The 21,555-nt window shown below is 42.8% G+C and overlaps 1 protein-coding gene across 4 annotated transcripts in view; it reads left to right on the top strand.

Moving 5' to 3' along the window:
* GMPR (guanosine monophosphate reductase) overlaps positions 1 to 21,555 on the top strand; it is a 45,504-nt gene that overhangs the window by 5,738 nt on the left and 18,211 nt on the right. For 3 of the 4 annotated variants that reach the window (XM_074146378.1, XM_074146379.1, XM_074146380.1), the window contains exons 3-7: positions 341 to 424; positions 2,160 to 2,333; positions 12,156 to 12,237; positions 14,975 to 15,081; positions 20,652 to 20,694. In XM_074146378.1, the coding sequence (XP_074002479.1) occupies positions 341 to 424; positions 2,160 to 2,333; positions 12,156 to 12,237; positions 14,975 to 15,081; positions 20,652 to 20,694 (490 nt within the window). The remainder of the gene's footprint in view (positions 1 to 340; positions 425 to 2,159; positions 2,334 to 12,155; positions 12,238 to 14,974; positions 15,082 to 20,651; positions 20,695 to 21,555) is intronic. The other variant, XM_074146381.1, reaches the window with a different exon arrangement.

The following is a 21,555-nucleotide window of genomic DNA, read 5'->3' as shown; positions in this document are numbered from 1 at the left end:
GTGTAGGCTACTGGATAAAGCTGCAGCAGAGAGGAGTCACCACTTAATTAGCCTCTAGCCTCAAGCCTCACCTTGATTTCTTGCAGTGCTTAAGCACATTCAAAATATTGACCGAAACTTCATCAAACACATTAGAAACCTGATCCTGAAAGGTCGACTAGATACGCTAAGTTACTTTTGAAGAGCTGCCTGGAGTTGCCTTATCTTATTCACTGTTACTGTTTCTTTCAAGCAGGATGAGCCTATATTTCAAATGTGAATTTCTGATATCTTGCTATTCTACAGCAGAGGGAAAGATGACTAACTTGGACATTAATACCAGTTTTCTTATTTTTGCTAGCATGCAATGTTCACTGCAATTCACAAGCATTATTCTCTGGAAGAATGGAAACTGTTTGCTGCCAATCACCCAGAATGCCTTGAGGTACATTTTCATAGTGTAAATTATTATGGTTTATTGCTTTGTTCTGAACTCACATACACTGGGATCTCTTGGGACTGCTGTTGTCAAGTGAGGTTTTGGAGAATGAAGATATTTGCTGTTCTTAAATGCATCAAGGGAAGTGGCTTGTCCTGGTTTAAAAAGAATAGCTGTGTGAGTCGATTATGAAAGTGCTTATATTAAGATGCAAAAAAGCAAAGTTTGTATATGCCTGGAATGGAAACAGAAGTATCCTGAACAAAGAAGAAGGAAATACTTGGGAATAGGTCTAACTGCTGTACTTCTGTTGCTGTTGGGAGCTGTGGTAGTGCTGGTGAGGGAGAAGCCCGAGACTATAAATGCAAATAGCCTTTGAGTAACCCAACCACAAGCTGGCCCTGCATGCCCTTGTACTAGGCAGAGTTCTTGCTATCAGGTATGCACGTGGACCTGGAGCCTGCGGGCTGGAGGGGCCCAGGTGCTGGGCCAGAGCAGGGCTGAGCATTGAAAGTTGTCAGAACATGTGTGTCCTCCATTTACCTCCTTGCACTAGAGCTCACACTGTGCTACTACTAGCTGTGCTGCCTCACTTGTTCACAGGGTCCTAGCCTAAGCCGTTAAAGAGAAACACCATCTACTAAATTTAAACATTGACTTAGGTTCTGACTTTTTCATATCCATATTTCTGCTGTGTACTTTTGGCAGGCCCCTACTCCTGGAGAGGCAGTATAAGAGCATGCCTGGCTGTCTCCCCTCCTTGCAGTTCAGTGCAGTTTTAAAACTTTTTTCTGTATAGAAAAGAATACCCCACAGCTGTATTGTGCCTTTACTTGTGGCATATTTTAGAATTATATTATAAAGATGCTTGATTACAGGATTTTCTGAAAGCCAGCCTATCTCCTAGGTTCATCAGGGTTGCTTATATGCCACTGTAGCATAGAGAGTGGTCCCAGGAATATCCTGTGTCTGAACAGTTTGGTACTTAGCTCATTTGTGGTTCATAATCACTGGAGTAGGATCTCCTAGTGATTAAATACTGACTTGCTCTGTGACCTTGGATCTCTGCAGAGATTTTGTGGGCCAACAGCTGTGGAAACTATTTTTCTATTGGAAAGAGCTCATAGGAAGACAAAGGAGGAAGCAATCTGCTTGTTTTCAAGGGTAACTGACCCTGCTTGAGCAAGGGGTTGGACTACACAATCTCCAGAGTTCCCTTCCAAACTCGAGTATTCTGTGATTCTTTAGATCAAGGGAGTGTTTGGTGAACTTAAAGATCAGATCCCGCTCTCTGACGGTACCCCAGATTTTGCCACTCTGCCTTCCTGGAAATACACCAAGTTAGGGCTTCTGCATTTGTGTTAATATGAGTATGGCTGAACATTCATCCATCTCAGGTGATTATATGGTTGGACTAGATGATCTTAGAAGGTCCCTTCCAACCTAGGTGATTCTGTGATTCTGTGATATGCCTATGAGAATCCACTGGTGAATGAAAAGCTGATAAAATGCTAGTTTTGCTTTCTTTTAGAGCCTTTAAACAAAACAGAAGTAACAAATTGATATTCCCAGGAAGGTCTTTATTTCATATTATTAGTATGATTTTCATATTATATAGTATGATTTTCACTAGTTTCCAGAACAAGTCCTCCTGAGACTATGCAGAAAAAGACATATGAAGTATGTGTTTATCCTGGATTTTACAAACCACTACTCCCTTTTGTTCTGCCTGTCTTTCTAGCATGTAGCAGCAAGCTCGGGTAGTGGAAAAGCTGATTTGGACAAGTTAACAAGTATTCTAGAGGCCATTCCACCTATCAGATATATCTGCCTGGATGTGGCAAACGGCTATTCAGAGCACTTTGTGGAGTTTGTGAAGTCTGTCCGTGCCCTGTTCCCACATCATACCATTATGGTAAGTGTGTAAAAAGGGTGGAGGGGATGTGTGGGAATTCTGTCCAGGAACAGGGCCAGGGCCCAGAGTGTGGTTGGCAGGCATCAGAAGCTCTGTGGTAGCTCCATCAATTTTGGAGTCCTCACTTAATAAAAGGAAAGAGAGAAAAGAAAGAAAAGAAAAATCTGACTCAAACCTCTAGTCTTCCAGACAAATACATGTGGACAGATGCTCTTCTGAGAATATAGAGGGAAGCTCTATTCATCTACCCTTTCAATTCAGCAAGATGTTGACTTTGAGCCAGTGACGACTGTTTAATAACATGTTGGCATTGTCAGTCTTCCATTGCTGATAATTTCTGTGGGAATGTTCAATGTGTGCTCTGATACAGTAGTTTGATGTTGGCATGGTAGGCTGGGTGGATCCAATATTTTTCCTACTCACATCCTCCTTCCCACACTAGATGTGACCTCTAATCATAAAGTGTGTAGGTTTATTTTGGTGATTCCAAGCTGAGGTTTGCTGTGGGAATGCGCCAACGTTTCTGGTCAATTGAGGCCACTGGCTCTTTCTGTCTGTTAGATTACTGTGAAGACAGCTGAATGTAGACTAATCCTTGCCTATGATAAGAATCATAGGGGGTGTTGTGCAATTGTGAATGGGGTCATCAGGGGGCAAAATAGTCAATGCCGGGGCTTTTCATGCCCATTCTGTGATGTTACTGTCCCTTGTCAGAGCGCTAATGCCATGCTTCCTCCAGCCTTTTTGCATCAGCACAGGACTCCTTGCAGCAGAGTCCTACTGCTCCTGCTTGTTTCCCAGGGTTCTTGAAGAAATGGGGTGTGAATTTGTTTCCATGAGAATAGCAGAAATTCTAAAACAAGCAGCACGTTCTTAATGAGGCTACCAGCCTTTCTTCAAGCCACTGCAGCAAAAAAACATGTGCTTAGGCAACACTTTCTCACTCTTTCATGCTAGGGCCAAAGCTTCACACATGTAAAATAAGCGTGGAGTTAAAAATGGTCATAAATGCACGCTCTGACTTGGTTCAATCAAGAACTGCAATCAAGCAGCTCAGGGGAGACTACATTCCTTCCTCCCATGTTGGAGGAAGGCAGTGTTCTTGCCTCTGAATGATGGTGGCACTGGAAAACGGAAGTGGACTGGAATGCCTGTGGGGTTCTGGGTTACCATAAGCTAATGAATAGGCAGGCATCCTTCAACAGCTACCAGCAGACACGGGAACTTTTTTGGTATGGCCATATTTCTCATGGCTTTGGGGAGAGCTTTTGGAAGTATGAAATGATAGATGTGGGCTTTTTGAGCTTGCTTCACGTTCACTGCAGTGAGAGAAGGATCGTTTCCTTGCTTTGTATCTGAAATACTGTCTCTAGTGATGTGATTACTCCAGTGTCTTTGGCTTGAAGAGTAGTGGGAGAGAGCTTAAACCACATAGTTTAAAAAAAAATAATCTTCCTTATCAGGAGTGGAAAGAAAATTGTGTGTCATCCCTTCCTCCACCTCCCCAGACTGCTGACTTTGCTGACTGAGGAGGGAACTCAACCAAGATGAATTGCCCAGAAGGCACAGGAGGTCAATGTCAAAGTCAGGTATCAAGCCCAGATTTTAGTCCAAGGTCCTTAAGCCAGTCTCATCCACCTCCCACATCTGTTAAGCTACCTGCTTAGTTTCTCTGCTTCTGTGAATAAGTTTATTGTTGCTTCAAGTCTCATTGTCCTGACAGCACCACCTGCTTGAGCGCATATACAGCCCTGACCTGTTCAGTTGCCTTCTCTTATTGTAGCTCCTTTCTCTGGACATGGTTTAGTATGCCTCATGTTTTTAATCTCATGCACGAGAGTAATTTCCATTCCTAAAAGCATGCTAACAACATTGGGATGTTCAAAAACCTTCAGCTTCCCAAAGCCTCCAAAGTCTGTGCAGTCCCTGAATGTCTCCGATTCAACAAGGGGGACACACCTCTACCCCACCTCCAAATGAGTTTACTTTACACTCTGTGCAAAAATGGCCTTTTGAAACTATCCTAGCTGAAATGCAGGAGCTCGTCTAGGCTCCTTTTTATGATACTCTGGAAGGCATGTCCTGCTGCTACCTGTTCTGTCTCCTTTGATGTCTCTGTGCTATGCCTGCAGTACGCTCTCTGCTGTTGTGGCTTTCACACAAAAGGGTTAGCAGTTAAATAGAAGGTATAAAAATAAAGGAGCTTTCTCATAGCTGAAAGTGATCTCCAGGACCTTGCAGGCTGTCTTGTTTGCTTTCCTCAGCATGACCATTCATTCCACAGTCAGCTGCAGTGCAGTACATAGCAGTAACCCAACCCCGGGTCTCCGGGAATGTCTGTTCCCAGGGGCCATGTAATGGGTTCAGCTCGGAGGCTGAAAGGTGATGTGCAAAGCGACTGTGATTAATGTAGTACTCTCTGTGGCCAATGCTCCAGTGCAGATGGAGGATCTCTCTTGTGTAACAACCTAACAAATGCATGTTTTTGCCTTTTTAAATACTTGCTTTTATAATCGCATTACCTTATTTTCTTCTGCCTGTCTCTGACACAAGATCTTTTCACTCCTGCCTTTCATATTCATTTACAAAGAAGGTTGATTTCTCCATGGAATGCAAAGGGTAGGGAAGACAAAGGTACAACATGACTTGCCTCAATTACTCATTAGATTTGAGGATGGAGGAAGAAGCAGTATTCAAGTCTCCTGAGTGTCTGACAAATGTGGCATTGCTCCCCAGAATCAAGAGAAATGGTCCAGTGGGCTGTTTTGCTCTAGCGCAGCCTCATGTGCTTGCGTTGTGCCTACTCACTGAAGTCTAAAGCAAAACTTCAGTTCACATTCATGGTGGAGGGTCAGAGCCTTTATATTACAGTGAGCATAGTCCTTATTTAATAGTGTAATTGTAGATGATAGGGTTCTTCCATTTCACTGGAAGTCTGTTTAGCAAGCTAAGATATCTTTGCCAGCAAGCTTTGCCAAGTTTTTATCCTGAATTTTTCTTTTCATAGTGTTCTCTGTTCATTATACAGAATAAGCTGTAGGGAAGGGAGCAGGGAGTGTGGCAGGAAGGAAGAGGCTAGGGCAGGAGCACGCTTGCAAATGTAGTGGCACCCACAAGATATGTGTTGGAGAGAGAGGCAAGTGGAACTGCAAAGCAGGAGCAAAGGGAAACAGCAGGGGCCAGAAACTCTTGCTCCCCTTGGAGTCAGTAGCAGAACTTCTCAGGGCCTTAGTGGAGGCAGAATTCAGAGAAAGCCATGCAGACTGCTCCCAGTATATCAGAATCAGAATCAGAATCAGAATCGTAGTGGTTGGAAGGGACCTCAGAGATCATCGAGTCCAACCAACAGTAAAAAAAAAAAAAGAAAAAAAAAAAAAAAAAAAACCAAAACAAAACACCACAAACAAAACCACCACCCACCACCTGAACACACAACACAACAACCAAACCAAAAACCATCACCCACCCACACAGCACCCCACCACAAACCAGTAATCTTGGACACTAGAGCATGCCCTGAAGAACCATGTCTACACGTTTCTTAAATACCTCCAGGGATGGTAAGGATGGTATGGATGGTATGGATGATATCTCTGGAACAAGCAGCAGAGTCAGTCCAGTTGTGGCATGTCAATGAGGGGTGGGGTCTCAGAGCAGGGGCCAGCTGAGATTCCAGGGTAGGAGACAGTGATGCTGCTGAGGCTGGCTTGGGTCAGTCACAATACTGTGTGTAAACACTCAGCAGGTATGGTTCAACCTCGCAAAGGGCATCATCTCTCCATCTTATGATAAAGCACCCTGTGCTTTGGTGGGTGGGAAGTGTCCTTTGGCAGTGTTTCTGATAGTGTGGAGGCACAGACTGTGCTTTCCTCTAGGGTACAAGAAGAAAGTTTGAGAACTGTTGTCACAGACACTTCTCCCCAGCTTGATCCATTGCCATTTGCCAGCAGCTTTCAATCAGTGCAGCAGTGTTCCTGTCTTAGTCAGTGTGAGTCGATATTTATAGCAGGCTTTTATGAGGCACAGTATCAAATGCCTGACTGAAATTCAGAGGCACTGCCCTACTGTGTTCACTAATTTTGTATCTCTGTCAGAGAAGCTGTAGCCTTTATAATCCTGTTAGGTGAAATCTTGATCCCGTTAAAATCAGTAGTGAAACTCCCTTTGACTTTTCTGAGACCAGGACTTCCCTCATGACTGACCCACAGTTCGGTCATCCTGGATAGTGCTGGAATAAGCTAGGGTGATGCTCACTTGAAATCTCACACTGAGAGGTGGTACAGCTGAATGTTGTCCTGAGTGTGTAATATCAGGCCCACAGGCAGGGTAATTTGTTGTAGCCCCTAATAACTGACCGCACTGAAAGCATGGTAATTTACCTGACTTTCAGTTGTTACTGATGCTTTTACTGCCAAGGGTAGCAAAGTTAGATTAGCAGTAAGGTAATTACTGGGGTATATCTCTTTCAAGAAGGCCAGTTCTGCAGCAGATTAGAAATGCATTGGTACATGGGCTCATCATTAAGATGAGCGTGATTTTCACTAATACAATACTTCTACCAATCACTATGTTCCCTGCCTAAGTGCCCAAATACATTACAAAATGTATTGTCTGTAGTGGCTTCTTTGTACAAGTTCCAATTACTTCAATTGCATTATATTCTTAGGTAATTTTAAGGATTTTTCATCTCTGTAGTCTCAGTCTTTCTATATTCACCTTTTCAGATTTTTTTTTTTTAGTGGAAGTATTCTGGCTTTACCTTACAGGCAGGGTTTTGAAAAGCTCCTTTGCCTCATTGGTTTCAGTAGAAGTAGAGTTCAGCTGGATGTGAGAAAACAGCTTTCCATGCTCTTCAGCTGTGATACTAAGGTCTCTTCACATATAGAGCGCTGTGTCTCTGTGGTAGTGGTTTTTTTTGTGCTCTCTGAGGTCTGCAAAAGGTACCTAAAAGAAGCAAGCCTGTCATCGGCAGGTTGGAGTCTGCTATGTAGAGCTCCACATCCTCCCTGAAAATCTGTTAAGGATCTGCAGATTCAGAAAGAGAGAAACCACTCGTGTGTACAGGCATTCTAGGAAAAAATGTATGCTGCGGACGTAAGTGCTTTTCCCTGCTAGGATGAGCATTTTGAATCAACATATGCAGTTTCAACATTCTCTAGCAGTAACTTAACATTAAACGTCTGGTTAGCATTTCTGAAGAGACAGTTTGACAACGCGCTATGCTCTGCTAATAAGAAGACACTGTTGTTTAAGTTAAATACATATTTGATCCCAAATCTCGTGGACCCACAGACTTTAATACCCATTTGTTCCTGTTTATGAATTCAGTGCATGTACTACAGTATTTCATCAAGTTGTAATGTGCTGTGTGTCATATTGCACAGGTAGTCATCTGCCTTCCAGATGTAAACTGCTTCCTTAATGTTGTAAGCAGCATGCTCTCTGTCATCCCACCTTGGAGTGTACAACACTTAGTATAACAAATTGCCACTGAGCATAAAGGAAGCAGCACTTAGCTAGAAACACTGTACCTATTATATAGTCTTTATTTCCTGACCATTCTATTTTATTTTATTTTATTTTAATCAATGTCATGCAGTTTTGAGCAAAGTTAAGCAGTCCTGTGTCATAGACCACAAATTGCTGCCTAACAGTGTCATTGTTTTTATAAGTGCCTCAGGTGGTGCCCTGTCAGCTGTTTCAGGCTAATGAAAGGGTGAAGTAAAATTCATTAAAAAATAAATAAATGGTGAAATAAGAGCCAAAAATCAGTAAGTGGAGAATAGGCCTTACCCTGCATTCCCTGGGTAGCTCCTATTGACTTAAGCAGGAGTTTTGTTTCAATAAAAACTAAGAAAATATTAAGTAAGGATTTTAGGATTTGCCTCCTGCTTTGCCCATATCCGTATTACTACAAACACTTGCTAAGTCCTGGAATATAATTACATAAGAGGTTTTCTGAACATCTCTAGATCCTAAATTCAGATCTCCACAAATGAATAGCCCATCTCAGTACAACCGCAAAATGGGTGATGTGAGTGACTGGACTTGTGTTTCATGCAGGTTTATTTTGCGCAGCTTTTCTAGTTAGGAACATGCCACAGACATGAGGCAAGCCACAGAGCTGAAGGCCAAACCATACTTGGTTTTCAAACGTCTGATGGGATGATGGTCCTGAGGGGATTCATCCCAGAGTACTGAAGTAGCTAGCGGATGTTACTGCAGGACCCCTCTCAATCACCTACCAAAAGTCTTGGGAGTCTGGGGAGGTCCCTGTTGATTGGAAACTAGCCAACGTTATTCCAATTTACAAGAGAGGCGTGAGGGAAGACCCAGGAAACTACAGACCTCTTAGTCTAACCTTAGTTCCTGGAAAAATTATGGAGGAGATCATACTGGGTGCTGTTGAAAGACATTGAAAGAGCAATGCAGTCATCAGGCAGTCAATGTGGGTTCACAAAGGGAAAGTCCTGTTTAATTTAATATCCTTCTCATCGTTATTCGACTCATGGTGAGTGCAGGGGATGGAATGGAATGGAATAGGGTAGAACAGAATAGAATAGTTACCCTATCTTATATGTATGGTTCTGCATCAAAACTATGACCTAGGTCTGAGGGGTCCATCCAGGAGAGCAGGTCTCTGCACTGCGGGTCCCAGGCCCGTCCAGGAGAGAGGGTCAGGAACAGGCACACCTACAACATTGCTCAGGCAGAGACTGAAGGCAGGCAGGAGACGGGGGGTGGGTGTACCAGGGGAGGCCCATCCCAGCCATTGAGGCCTATGAGCACCCCCAGGACTCTGGGAGAAGTAGACCTGCACTGCTTATATAGCCTCCTTTAGATATTTATGCTTGGCCACTTTGGAGACTGATTATTGGGTGAGATGGACCTTTGCTCTGATGGAGTACTGTTGTTCTTTGGCTCTTTTGTTTTAGCGTGTTTTTCAAGGGAAATGGCTCAGGCATTTCTAAAATGAGTACAAGGAGAAAAAAAAAATCCATGGGGAAATGAACAGGTATTGCTCACGTCAAAAAGATTTGCAGTTATTTAGTTCAGGAGCACTTTCCGCTGCAGGCTGAGGGCTTGATCTTTGAGCCTCGCTACTGTCAGAGATGTGGGGTTTTTGCCATCAGTGTCCTCAGCCGTTCCTCAGAGGACATGCCTTCCAGCCCCTTCACAAGATTTGTTACCGTCCTCTGGATATGTTCAAGTACCTTAACATCCTTTATAAATTGTGGTGTCCAATTTACAGGATTGCATTCCCATACTGTGTTCTCCTACGGTAAGGGAATGCAGTTAGTACAGCTATAGGGAGTTGTTTCAGGATGTGCTATGTCACCATTCATTTGCCTTGTGCAGCCCTTTGCAGAGAGGAAAGCACGGTCTGAAAATGCACTGGCTACCAGTTTGTTTTCAAGCATAACTCAAAGCATGAGTTTTAGCTCATAAATCCCATGTTGTTTGAAATCCGTTCTCCTTAAAGACTGTCTTTTTGCTAAAAGCCCTCTGGACCGGGGGCACTGGGAATTTGTCTCTGGTCTCACTCTACTTGCTGATCAACCAGATCCGTGTCTGGACACGTGCAAGGGCCTGTCTCATTACACTAAACTTGCACAAAAATGGTGAGATTCTTTAATTGAAAAGACATGTGCTGGTAGTTTTCTGCACTTATTGCACCATTTTTGCTAACTAATTACCATGTGTGTGCTAGAAGATTGTCTTTCATAGTTTCTTTTATTAATTAAAAGAGAAAGAAGTTCCTTTGTATCTGAATAATGTTATCAGTAATTCCATCACATCAACATTCTCAGGTGGTTTCAGGTGGGCGTATAAAAAGCAAAAATTTCTGTTCTTCTTTGCAGCTATCTTACTGGCATGTAGGGACTCTTGAAAAGAGGTGGTTGCCTCTTAGTGTCAGATGGCCACCTGGCCAACCAACTCCTTACCCACATCAGCATTATCAACAACAACCTTCCTCTTCACTAAATGCCAAAAGAATTAATTTAAAAGCTCAGCAACCTGTATTCACAGTCCTGGAGAGTAAAGCTTATTCCCACAGATAGCAGTTCCATGAACTGCATCACACTGGCCCACCAGTGTTTCATCTCTTGGAGCTTTTTCAGTGTCTGGGCTGATTCAGCACTTTTTCCAACTACACTTCCAAAATGGAAGCTCAGTTAATGCCAACTATGGTTATTTTCTTTCCTAGGAGGCAGATACCCATTTCTAAAGTGACTACACTGACACTACCAGCTTCATGCTCAGAGCCCACCCACACAGCCTGTCCCTTGCTCACCAAGCCACTGGAGGGCTGGGTCTGCTGGATCTGCTGCATGGAGCTTGACTCCAGCAGGCTACTCATTAATACATCTCTCATGCTCCACCCTGCTGGCTTTGGTGCCATCAAATGTATGAAACAGTGAAGATCGTGGTCAGGTCTTTCGAATTTAGATTGCGGAAAACCATTGTTCAAGAAATACAGGTTTCCTTGTCCACATCGTATTCTGGATTTCATGGCATCCATGAGCCAGAAAAAGCTGTATCTCATGGTATGTTTCTGTGGCTTCCATACTCCATGCCAGCTGAAGCTCTGACAGAAGAGCTAGCCCCTACATCAGTAAATCATATGTGAAGAACTGCAGAGTAGAAATAGGTAACACAACATTGGTTGGAGCACTATGAGTTTCTTCTCCAGTTTGGAAACATTGGAGTAGGCAAATGTTCCTGGAGGCATAAATAGATCACAGGGTGACTGAGCCGTGAATTTGTTGCAGGCAAATGCATTATTGTGTGTCATGCAAGGTATTTCCATAGGAAAAGCAAGCATTGTGCAAAGCCCTGGTGAGAGCTCATCTGTACCACTATGGACAGCTCTCATTTCTCAGGTTCAAGAAAGAGAAGTTCTGTCTGGGATGAAGGCAAACAAGGACTAAGCAGTTGATTAGGAGCATGGAGGGGTTAAAGAAGAAGATGACTAGAAGTAGCAAGACAAAGGCTGAGAGGGCTGCCATTACTTTTGAGAAAGGTATCAAGGATGAAGGCCAAAGGAGGAAAAGAACTTTTTAAGTGCAAGGAAAACTATGGCAAAGAACACAAAATAATTCAGGACTTCTTTCCAAGAAGAAGACCTTACCATAAACAGCATGCTCTCTACATCTCTGTGAAGTTCATGCAGAGGGAACCAAACCCCTTTCTTTCACCTCTGGCATCACCACAACCAAATGAATGTGATAGAAATGCTTTTATTTAGGTAGTCTGAATGTACATACCAATTCTGGCACCAACATACAAAACGTTAAGAATAGTATTCCTTACTTTTTCAATACTCAAAATACTAAATCCTAAAGGAAAAAAAGATTTTCCAGACTTTTAGATCTGAACATCTTCCCACAAAGTGAGGTAGGCAAATGGGCTGGAGGGCTATAGGCTGTTTAGGAGGGCTAGGCAGGGCAGGAGAGGTGGAGTAATTGCACCGTATGTAAGGGAGAGGTTTGACTCTATAGTGCTTACAGGTAGGGGTGATGTGGTTGAGAGCCTCTGGGTGAGGTTTAGGGGGATGGAAGACAAAGCAGATATCCTGATGAGATCTTAAGGATCAGGGTTTAGTGGACATCATGAAATTTGTTTGACTTGAGAATGTACCCTCTGATTTGTTTAATCTCTATGGCATGTACGATGAACAATATGGTGAACTATATTCTTTGTTACTCTATATAGTTCAACTTGTAAAAGCTCTGGATAAAACTGTACGTTATCGTCATTAGTCTTTACTGCAGTAGTCTTGAAATCTCCCATATATGTGACGATGTTCCTTTTGTCTAGGCAGGCAATGTGGTGACGGGAGAGATGGTAGAAGAACTTATTCTTTCTGGAGCAGATATTATTAAAGTGGGTATTGGACCAGGTAAGTCAAATCCAGTTGAATACTGGTGACTTATGGTAACAGTGGTGGGGGAATTGTCCAGATGGAACCAGTGTATAATGCTGTTTGCCTGCCCATTAGGCTGCCTACAGCCACTCAGGTCAATCAAGTAACAGTGCCCTTGCGCATAGTATATTTAAGAAATACATGGGCAGGGTGCTAGTGTTTCATACTGCAAAGTGTTATGTAGTCCATTTTCTGGCAGTGAAGATGCCTATTATTGGAAGCACTGAGTTGCCTGAGTTGCTGACATTATCAGTGATAATATGTGTTCTGTTTAGGAACATTTTTTCTAGCCTGTTGAAAAGAGGCTGAGCCATCCCAGCTCAAAGGATGCTGTGTTCAGGTATCCACTTCTATCAAGGAACGATGGGTTTCTAAATAGCTTTATGATTTGTGTTCTGGTAAGCTGAGGTTGCCCATCTTGTCAATGTCTTCAAAGATTAAATGGCATTAATTAAGCGTGAAGTATGGATAATGTTGCCTCTACCTGTTACTATTGCCTGGAAGCTAAAATACTTACATTAATGTGCTTATGTTACCTATCACTGTAACATTCCCACGGATAAATGGGAGGACCTGGAGAAGAGAAGGCTCCCCTGGAGAAGAGAAGGCTCCGGGGAGACCTTATAACAGCCTATCAATACCTGAAGGGAGCCTACAGAAGAGCTGAAGAGGGACTCTTTGTCAGGAAGAGTGGTGACAGGACAAGGGGCAATGGTTTTAAATTGGAAGAGAAGAGATTTAGATTAGATTTAAGGAAGAAATTCTTTACAGTGAGGGTGGTGAGGCACTGGAACAGGTTGCCCAGGGAAGTTGTGGATGCCCCATCCCTGGAAGTGTTCAAGGCCAGGCTGGATGGGGCTTTGAGCAACCTGCTCTAGTGAGAGGTGTCCCTGCCCATGGCAGGGGGGTTGGAACTAGATGATCTTTAAGGTCCTTTCCAACTCTAGCCATTCTATGATTCTATGACCTTAAACCTCTTACAGTGTTTTTCCTACCTTCTCTTCTCTTATTGTTGTCTGGCATGTACTGCCATATTGTCTTCCCTTTTTCTTTCCCTCCCTTGTGTGTTTGTTCATGTGCTCCTTCCTCTTCGTATTTTCTTCATAGACTGCAGCTGGGGTCGCCATAAGTGGACTAGATTTTAAACTGGCTAACACAAGTGCCAGTCACAGTATAGCTGTGATCAGCCAGTGCAGGCAGATTGTTTGCAGTGCCAAATGGTTATGGTTCATGAATGGATAATGGGAGCAGAGCAAATGATGTAAAAAAGATTGCAGTTGTGCCCAGGAAGACAGCAAACAATAAGTACTGCAAAATACGTGAAGAATAAACAACAGAGATGTCATGGTGCAATTGTGATGGGCAAGCTCAGACATAAAAGAAGAAATATTATTGTTTGTAGCCTCAAAGTGGAAATAGTTAGCAGTAAATGCTGTGTACCCCTCCCTGGAGATCTTCCTGAACAGATCGGTGTAAGTTGACCACCCAAAACCTAAAAGTAACAAATGTTCCTAACAGAAGATCAGACCTTGAGGCTCTTTTCCAGATAATTGTCCATCCTGTGGAAAATGGCAGTGATTTATTATAAAGCATTACATATATAAGTACATCCTCTGTGGAGATTATTTTAAAACTAATTTTCTTCCTACTTTGCAAAAATACTTCTCAGTGTTTTCACCTTGTCAGTTCTTTGAAAGATCTTTGGCAACTTTTACTTTACCGATAGCTCGAGTATACCTGAATATCAGCTGGGTGAAGGGATCCAGACTTTACTGCATTACATGCAGAATCTCTTTAAAAATGACCTTTATGGTCCGTATCCTAAATCATAAGACCTGAACTGGCAAAAAGCAGTCTTCATTTTGACTCTTAATTTGAGGAGAAGAATAGAGAACATAGTCCAAAATATCTATAGCCATGTTACCAGTTAAAATATAATTGAAGTGGGTTTTTACATATATATACACCTTTATTTTTGTACATACATATATATATGCACCATGTATGTGTATAAATAATATAGTTTCATAATCAGATACAATTAGTATATTTCCTGTAATACCACACTATACAGCTTTCTGTACTTACCTCACTTTTCAAATGCTCTGTGCTGGTTTTCTTATATTCCCAACTATTGCGATCAACCAAATATTTCTGCTTTAAGTATTAGGCAAAAGATGGTTTTCTCTCCCTTGTGGAAATCTCCACAAAAAAAAAAAAAAAAAAAAAAGCAGCACAGATTTTGCCTGAGAGTTGTTTTAAAAAACATATGTAGAAAAGAGCTAGAAATATTTATGGGAAGAAGTATTAAATGCTACTGCTGAGTCTCACGGGCTGTGACTCTTGTGCTTTTGCTCCCCTGTACTTCAGGCACCTCAGTCAGATTTGCTTTCTTGTGATGCAGTAATTCCCTCACCAGGAAGCATTACGGATGAGACCTAAACTGGGAATTGTGGCCCTGGAGAAGAAAGGGGGGATATTAGTCACCTCAATTACAGCTCCCATAAAGTGGTGTGATAGCGTTTCAAAACTCAAGTCCTTACGTGTTCCTTTTATCCATGAAAAGCCAACGTTTCCAATAGAGACTTTTTGAGGGAAAAAATAATACAGATATAAATGTGTTTTTTCCACAAGTAAAAGAAAACAAGATGTATCTTTTCTGCAGTCTAATGGGCTGTGTTTATCCTCTCTATCCTCTCATTCTCTTGTCTAGGTTCTGTGTGTACCACTCGGATTAAGACAGGGGTGGGATATCCACAGCTAAGTGCTGTTATTGAATGTGCAGACTCAGCACATGGCTTGAAAGGACATATCATCTCTGTAAGTAAATATCATCTGCTGTCAGATTCCCACTGTGCAAATTGTTGTGGAATAGGAGAATCAAACAGTCCAGTACTCTGCATGTTAAAGGCTATCCTTGTGTCATCTCCAGTTGACCCCTATACTGGCTCCTAGGGTAGTCAGTGGAGATTTAAACCTAAAAAAACTAACTCTCGCTAATGTTTAAAAAGACTTGGGCACCTCATTTCTGTTCGTGCCTTTGGAAAGCTGCTTATTGCTCCCTGAATGGAGTAAGCTGTTATGTGAGCAAAACAGGAAGCTTGATATCTTTGTTTTGTTTTTGATTTTGTTTTTGATTGTTTTCACATGGAAGCCAACAATATGAAAGATTTCTGAAAAATGAGTGAGATGTAAACATGGCTTTCCCCAGAGAGAGGGACTGAGGGACAGGCATAGACTAGAGGAGAGTACAAGGTAAGTGATATGAGCCCATCTGTGCTGTAGTAGCTGGATTGATTCAGATAGCATCCTCACGGAGCTCTCTATGCAGGAGCAGGAGTGTTTCAGAGTTGGCTCTGTTGAGCACACCTGGCATATGAGCCACATGTTCTCACAAAGCTCTGGGGAAATAACAAGCCTGTGGAGAAAAAAGAGCACATATCTGTACTGTCTGCTAATGGCAGCTTCCACTCTACCAGTAAGACCAGGTTCATCTCACACAGAAAAAGTAAATCTGTAAGCATGGCCTCAAACTGAGATAGGCTGCAGCCTACAGCACCCAAAGGCTGTGTCAGGCTTGCACAGTCTCTGCAGGCTGGCTGTGGGGCAGGTGGTAATCCGGGAGGCATAGGGGCTAACCAGCATGCTGTGATCACAGGTGTGCTCAGAGCCAACAGTCTCCCTCTGTGGCCCTAGAAGAGACCACAATGAATTTTACATCTACTGCCAAATGAAATCACTGGAAGGCCCTGATTTTTTCAACCCAGTTGTGACTAGTATCTGTGTGAGGAAAGGGTTGTGTTGTATTGTTGAGGAAGGACGGGAGAGGAGAACAAACTGGTTGTGGATGAGCGAAGGGCTTAATGGTGTTCTTGGAGCTGTGTGTATAATGGAGCAGAAAAACAAGTATGTGTTACAGTCGGATCTCTCTTGTTCTTTATTGTTAATGCATGTGCATTTCCTCCTCTTCATGGCTCCCCTATATGAATTTTGAAAAAAAAAGGGAAAAGCAGTCTGTGATTTTATGACTTGGGCAGCATTGCAAATGTTTATGCCTACAGCAGACAGTAGAACATGTGTGCAATAGAGCATGAAAGACTGACTCATTACTATGAAGGCTGGATAACTATAGGTGTCGTCCTAGCCATGGTGCTCAGAGACCCATCCTAGTTTTGCAATCATCATTTTCTGCTAGCAACTCTCAGAAGAAAATTATTACCCTGATTTTACAAGAAAACAGGGAGTGTGTATTTAGACTGTTGAAAAATGAGACAGTTCTGTACTATTCCTCCTCTCCTTTGCTGCTTTGCAGATAGATCAGTTCCTGACCTGCTTAGGTCATGTTGTCTTCGGTGAGTCCATACCTATCAACCCCCTAGCCATTACAGGGGGAGTATAGAAGGGAAACTTCATACCTGTCGGCTACAACATCTGGGCCTTTAGCTGTAACTGGGGTGTCTAACACCACTGCAACTCAACTCCGTCACCCAAGCTAAGGAGACTAAAGCAAGGGTGAGGATATTATGCCTGAATTCTGCAGCGTTCAGATAGGTATTGGTGCGTTTACTGGGGAAAGAGAAGGCTGGACTGCGTGGTCATTGCCGGAGCTCTGGCAAGAGTATCACAAAAGAGAGGTATCCTTCTGAGGGAAAAACACCATACACCATATGGGAGCAAGCCTAAGTATATAATTGGGTCTAGTGGCATAAAGGACACATAGCATCCCTCAAAATGTCTCATTATTGTCATGTAGATTCAGGAAGGGGCACACCCTACCTAAGCCAAGAGACTTCTACAATCAATTACCACAGCTATCAACATCAATTCATCAGGAGAAAACATATCCAGCGGGTTATTTATGTTATATTAATACGGAAAAGACAGGAAGGATGTGAAAAGATTCAAAGCCTACCAGCTATCTTCATGTAGATTGTAGCTGATGGCGTGACATGGGTCAGTCCATTGAGGTGCTTTCTTGCATCCACTTCTGTCTTGTCCAGTACCTTCATTGAATTGCTCCTCTTTCTTGTTACGTTGGCTCATCTTAGGTATGAAGGAAAAGAAGTCCCACTCACAGAATGAGACAGTGACAGTGCTGAGCACAGTACACTTGCACTGCACAGTACACTGCACAGGCACTGCAAGGAACTCAGCATGCTTGAAGCATGCTTGAAGCTCCAGTAGCTCTACTAGGATGTTAGCACAAACTGGGATTTTAAACACATTTTTATTACTGAAGCGATCATGTATGGTTTTTGGAGCTGATACATTGACAAAGTTGGTGATAATTTTTAGACAAACATGATAGTCCAAGTGAACACCTGGTGTCTCTCTAGAGTCACTTACACAGTGAAGGGGGAGGTGAAATTGCACCAGTTACTTTCCTCAAGCTAAATTATCTTTAAGACTCAAAGCTCACCTCAGAAATGAATCTTTCATGACTCACTGAAAGAAGAGAGGAAACCCTGTCTAAGATACAGGCACTGTTTATTTGTCAGGGAGCCAATGGTCTCGTTTTTCATTCCCGCTAATCCTTGAGAAGGCTGAGCAGTGAGTTACAGTGGAGAGGCCATTTAGCAGGAGAGCTCCTTCAGAAACTCCCTACTTGAGATAAAGTTTCTCTTTCTTGTAGGTCAGAGAACTACTCTGCTGGATAGGGAGGCAGTCACGTATTCTAGTAAGCCAGCAATGTGGGGAATGGAAAGCAGCCTTGCATGTGATCTCTCTCATTTGGCTATCATTTGATAGAGATCCCTATTTCCCCTTCACCCTGCCTGGGTGATAGGCCACCAGCATTCAGTGAAAGGGATGACTAAGGGGTTCTTCACCCAGCTACTGCCGTATCATCTCTTCCTCCACACAGAACACTTTCCACACGGAAATATGCTCTGCATATGTAGTTCAGAATAAAGCACTATATGTATTGTTTCTGCTGCTGTATATGCCATATACTTTATATATCTTCTGCATAATAAATACCTATCTGTTTGCTAATACTGTAGGAAGGGCTGTTATACAGTTGCTTGAAACATATAAATCATCGTTATAAACTTACTATAATTTGCATATAATATTAAATATTTAACCAGTTCATACTGGTTTTCCATGCTGTATTTCTTTTCCTCAGGCTAAATTTTGTTGGTTTTAAATGGTTTATCTGTTCTGAAAACAAGAGAGAGGAAAATAACATTATTTTAGCTGTGTTAAAAAGCTGTTTTCCTCACTCCTGCTTAGCACCCAGTTGTCTCAGAATCATGTCCTATACAGGCCCCATGGCCACCCTTCCAGCAGGCTTACTTCAGAATAATGCCAGTCTTCCTGAATTCACAGGAGGATTTGTACAGGTACATTTCCCTAAGGTAGAGGCTGAGCCTGCAACAAGCTCCATGACTGTAGCCCGGCAGTTCTACAAGTCATTTTGAGTCCAGACCAAAGCCCCTGTTGGGATGAGCTGAATTGCAAGGCGAAGCTTCCCAGACTGAATGCAGCAGAAGCACAGTCTTAATTTCTAAACAGAGTGCTTGATTTTTCACATGGAATGAAGTGGTTTAATGCATATAGCTTTATTATATAGCATCTTCTGGCATTACTGCTTAGTATGTCCCCTTTTTGTTTCCCTTTCTGTGAATCATTAAATTTACCTGTTTATGTGAAGTAAGTGGAGACATCTACAGATAAAGAAGTGCTGTGAATCATCATCATCAGCTCCTTTTATCTTAAACGGTAACTTATGAGCTTTTGGGAAAGTCTCTTAATCTGCTCAGCATTTTGTAATTTGGTGACATTCAAAGTGATATTTCTTGAAGCTGATGATTAATGATTACACATTAAGGCCACCAGCCTCATGGTACTTCTGAAAGCGTAACGACTCCATCACTGCCACTACCGGGTTAATTACAGAAGTCAGACACTGAGCCACCCAACAAGAACACACTGAACCCACCTACCAGAGAGCATTCATAGCTAGTCGGTCTCAGAGTAAGAGTCAGGCAAATTCCCGACACTACTCTTTGAAGATTATTAGACGCCCTCTTTCTATCTCGGCTCTTCCTCCCCTGACACATGCACGCACACTCACACCTTCCTCCAAGCTCTGACAGACTTGTCAGAGGGAAAGAATTGCACAAGTAAAGCCCTTAATAGGAGAGAGAGATTCAGCTGTCAGCCCAGCACTCTTTTCTGCAGCTGACAGCAAGTGTCTAGCTCAAAAAAAAGCATAATGTGCTAGAGGTTATCAGCAAATGGAATAAAAGCCTTTATACTGCTACCAGGCGCTGTTTGCAGCGGGATGCCCTTTGAAAAGCCACTCACTTTTGAATCCACCTGCTCAGTTTGTGTCTGAATCCTTTTCTGCACACAGAGAGGTTCTAACACTCAGCCCCGCTGCTGCCTACCCGCAAAAGCCAGCTCTAAAATGGCTGATGGTAGGGTGTCTAGCTGTGCTCAGCCACAGGTCATACCCGGGCATGCATTTCTGCCAACAGGGAGGTGAAACAAATGGAGTAACCATGCAGTCTGGGGAGTGGCTTCAAAAGCAGGAAAGCTGTCAGCAGTCTGCAACAGGCCCTGATCTTCAAAGGAATTGGGAGCCCTCTTGGTACAATGTCTGTGTAGAGTAGAAGGATCTTTTATCTGATGCTCAGACCTTTACAAACCTATACAACCATAGCACGTGGTGAGTTCTGCTATGTGCCATCCCTTTTTTTACAGCCCTATCACACATACATAGCTTCCCTCCCCTCAACTGAAACCCTCTGATCAGCCACTATTTTGCTCTGCACTGAAACTGAAATACAGATCTAAAATGCTAAAGATCACAAAGTGCTGCTTCTTAACCAAACTCATGATGAGAGATTCATTTTCACTTACCAAAGATTAGATTACCCAATTTGCTTAGAGATTATCAGATCAAAATCCAACATAGCTGATGGTGTATTTCCTCACCCCTCCCACTGTGACCTTTTAATGTATTGTAAACTGCTGAGAAAGTTACTTTAAATGTCTTTGGTCATTTAAGGTAGGGTTTTGTGGTACCTCTGCATCACATGGCCTTTAATTAAAATGGCAGGGAATGATTCAGATCATCAGAGGAGTTTTTGTTTTCCAGTTTCTAGTATTTAGGAAATTGCAGTCAGGAATTTGCATTGCTGCTGTTATCAGTGATATTATCAGTAGACTATACGGTAGAGTAGATGAACCTAAAGAAGAAAAGCAATAGAAAGGATAATATGGATTCCCTAAAAACTCAGCCAAGATGATGTGTAGCAATGGTGTACAGTCATTTCTTGACTTCCTGAGGAGGGGCCTTTCTGCTGGAGGTCATGGAGCACCAGTGCTCACCAGGTCCCCGGGTGAGCTCACTGCCACTCACTGTTTTTTTCTTTATGCAGGACGGAGGATGCAGCTGTCCAGGAGATGTCGCCAAAGCTTTTGGTAAGGACAGTGCGTAGTGCCACCTGGTATTCCCTGCGTAGCTCCAACACCGTCAGCAGTGATGCAGGAGTCAATTTGACCCTGAATGTGTAATCAGCAATAGGTTACATTCGTCCCTGTGGGTGACTCCAGTGAAATTAATAAACCAGACGTGAATTTGCTCTTTGGACCAGACAGTCCAAATTCTGCGGCGTAAAACTTACAGTGGTCGAAGTCCTATTTAGAAACTATCTGCCAGACATGCATGAGATACAGCCATCGGGACAGTAATACAAAAAAAGCTGATAGGGGTTTCTTCTGAGTAGGGTTCAAAGATGCCTGCAACATTGCCAGATCTGGGTGACTTTGGCCTTGAATGGGCGAAGAGATGGTGGAATGTGTGTTGGACAGAAGAACAAAACAAAAAGGCAGGCCAGATCCCTGGAGATGTTCTTGGGATCAGCTGTAAACTTGAAGAGATGAGATTTTATTTATACTGTATACCCTAGAGCTGAGCAGATGTCTAAAACATCTAAGTTAATAATTAACAGATTTTGCTCTCATGCCAATAGCTTCAGTGAGTTGCACCAGCTCCTGATGTTAGAACATTTAATATGTGAGTATTTTCTATTGGCCATGAAAGTTACATTGGTATGGGAGGGTCAAGGTCAGGATTGTCACTTAGCCATAACCTTGTTGTAGTAGCATATGTGAACGAGGCGCTAAATGCATCCTGGGCTAGCAGTACATTTAAAGACAGTCCCCTACCCCCCAAAATGCCAGACCCTTTGGAGATGTCACAGTGGGGTAATACCCAGTATACAATGGGACAGCACAGTGTCTCGTTGGGATTTCAGGGTGCTATGATACAAGAGGTAGGAC

Source organism: Numenius arquata, chromosome 4 (genome assembly GCF_964106895.1).
Source record: "Numenius arquata chromosome 4, bNumArq3.hap1.1, whole genome shotgun sequence".
Taxonomy (NCBI): domain Eukaryota; kingdom Metazoa; phylum Chordata; class Aves; order Charadriiformes; family Scolopacidae; genus Numenius; species Numenius arquata.
The sequence above is the reverse complement of the archived record's forward strand: the minus strand, read 5'-3'. Positions and strand labels throughout refer to the sequence as shown.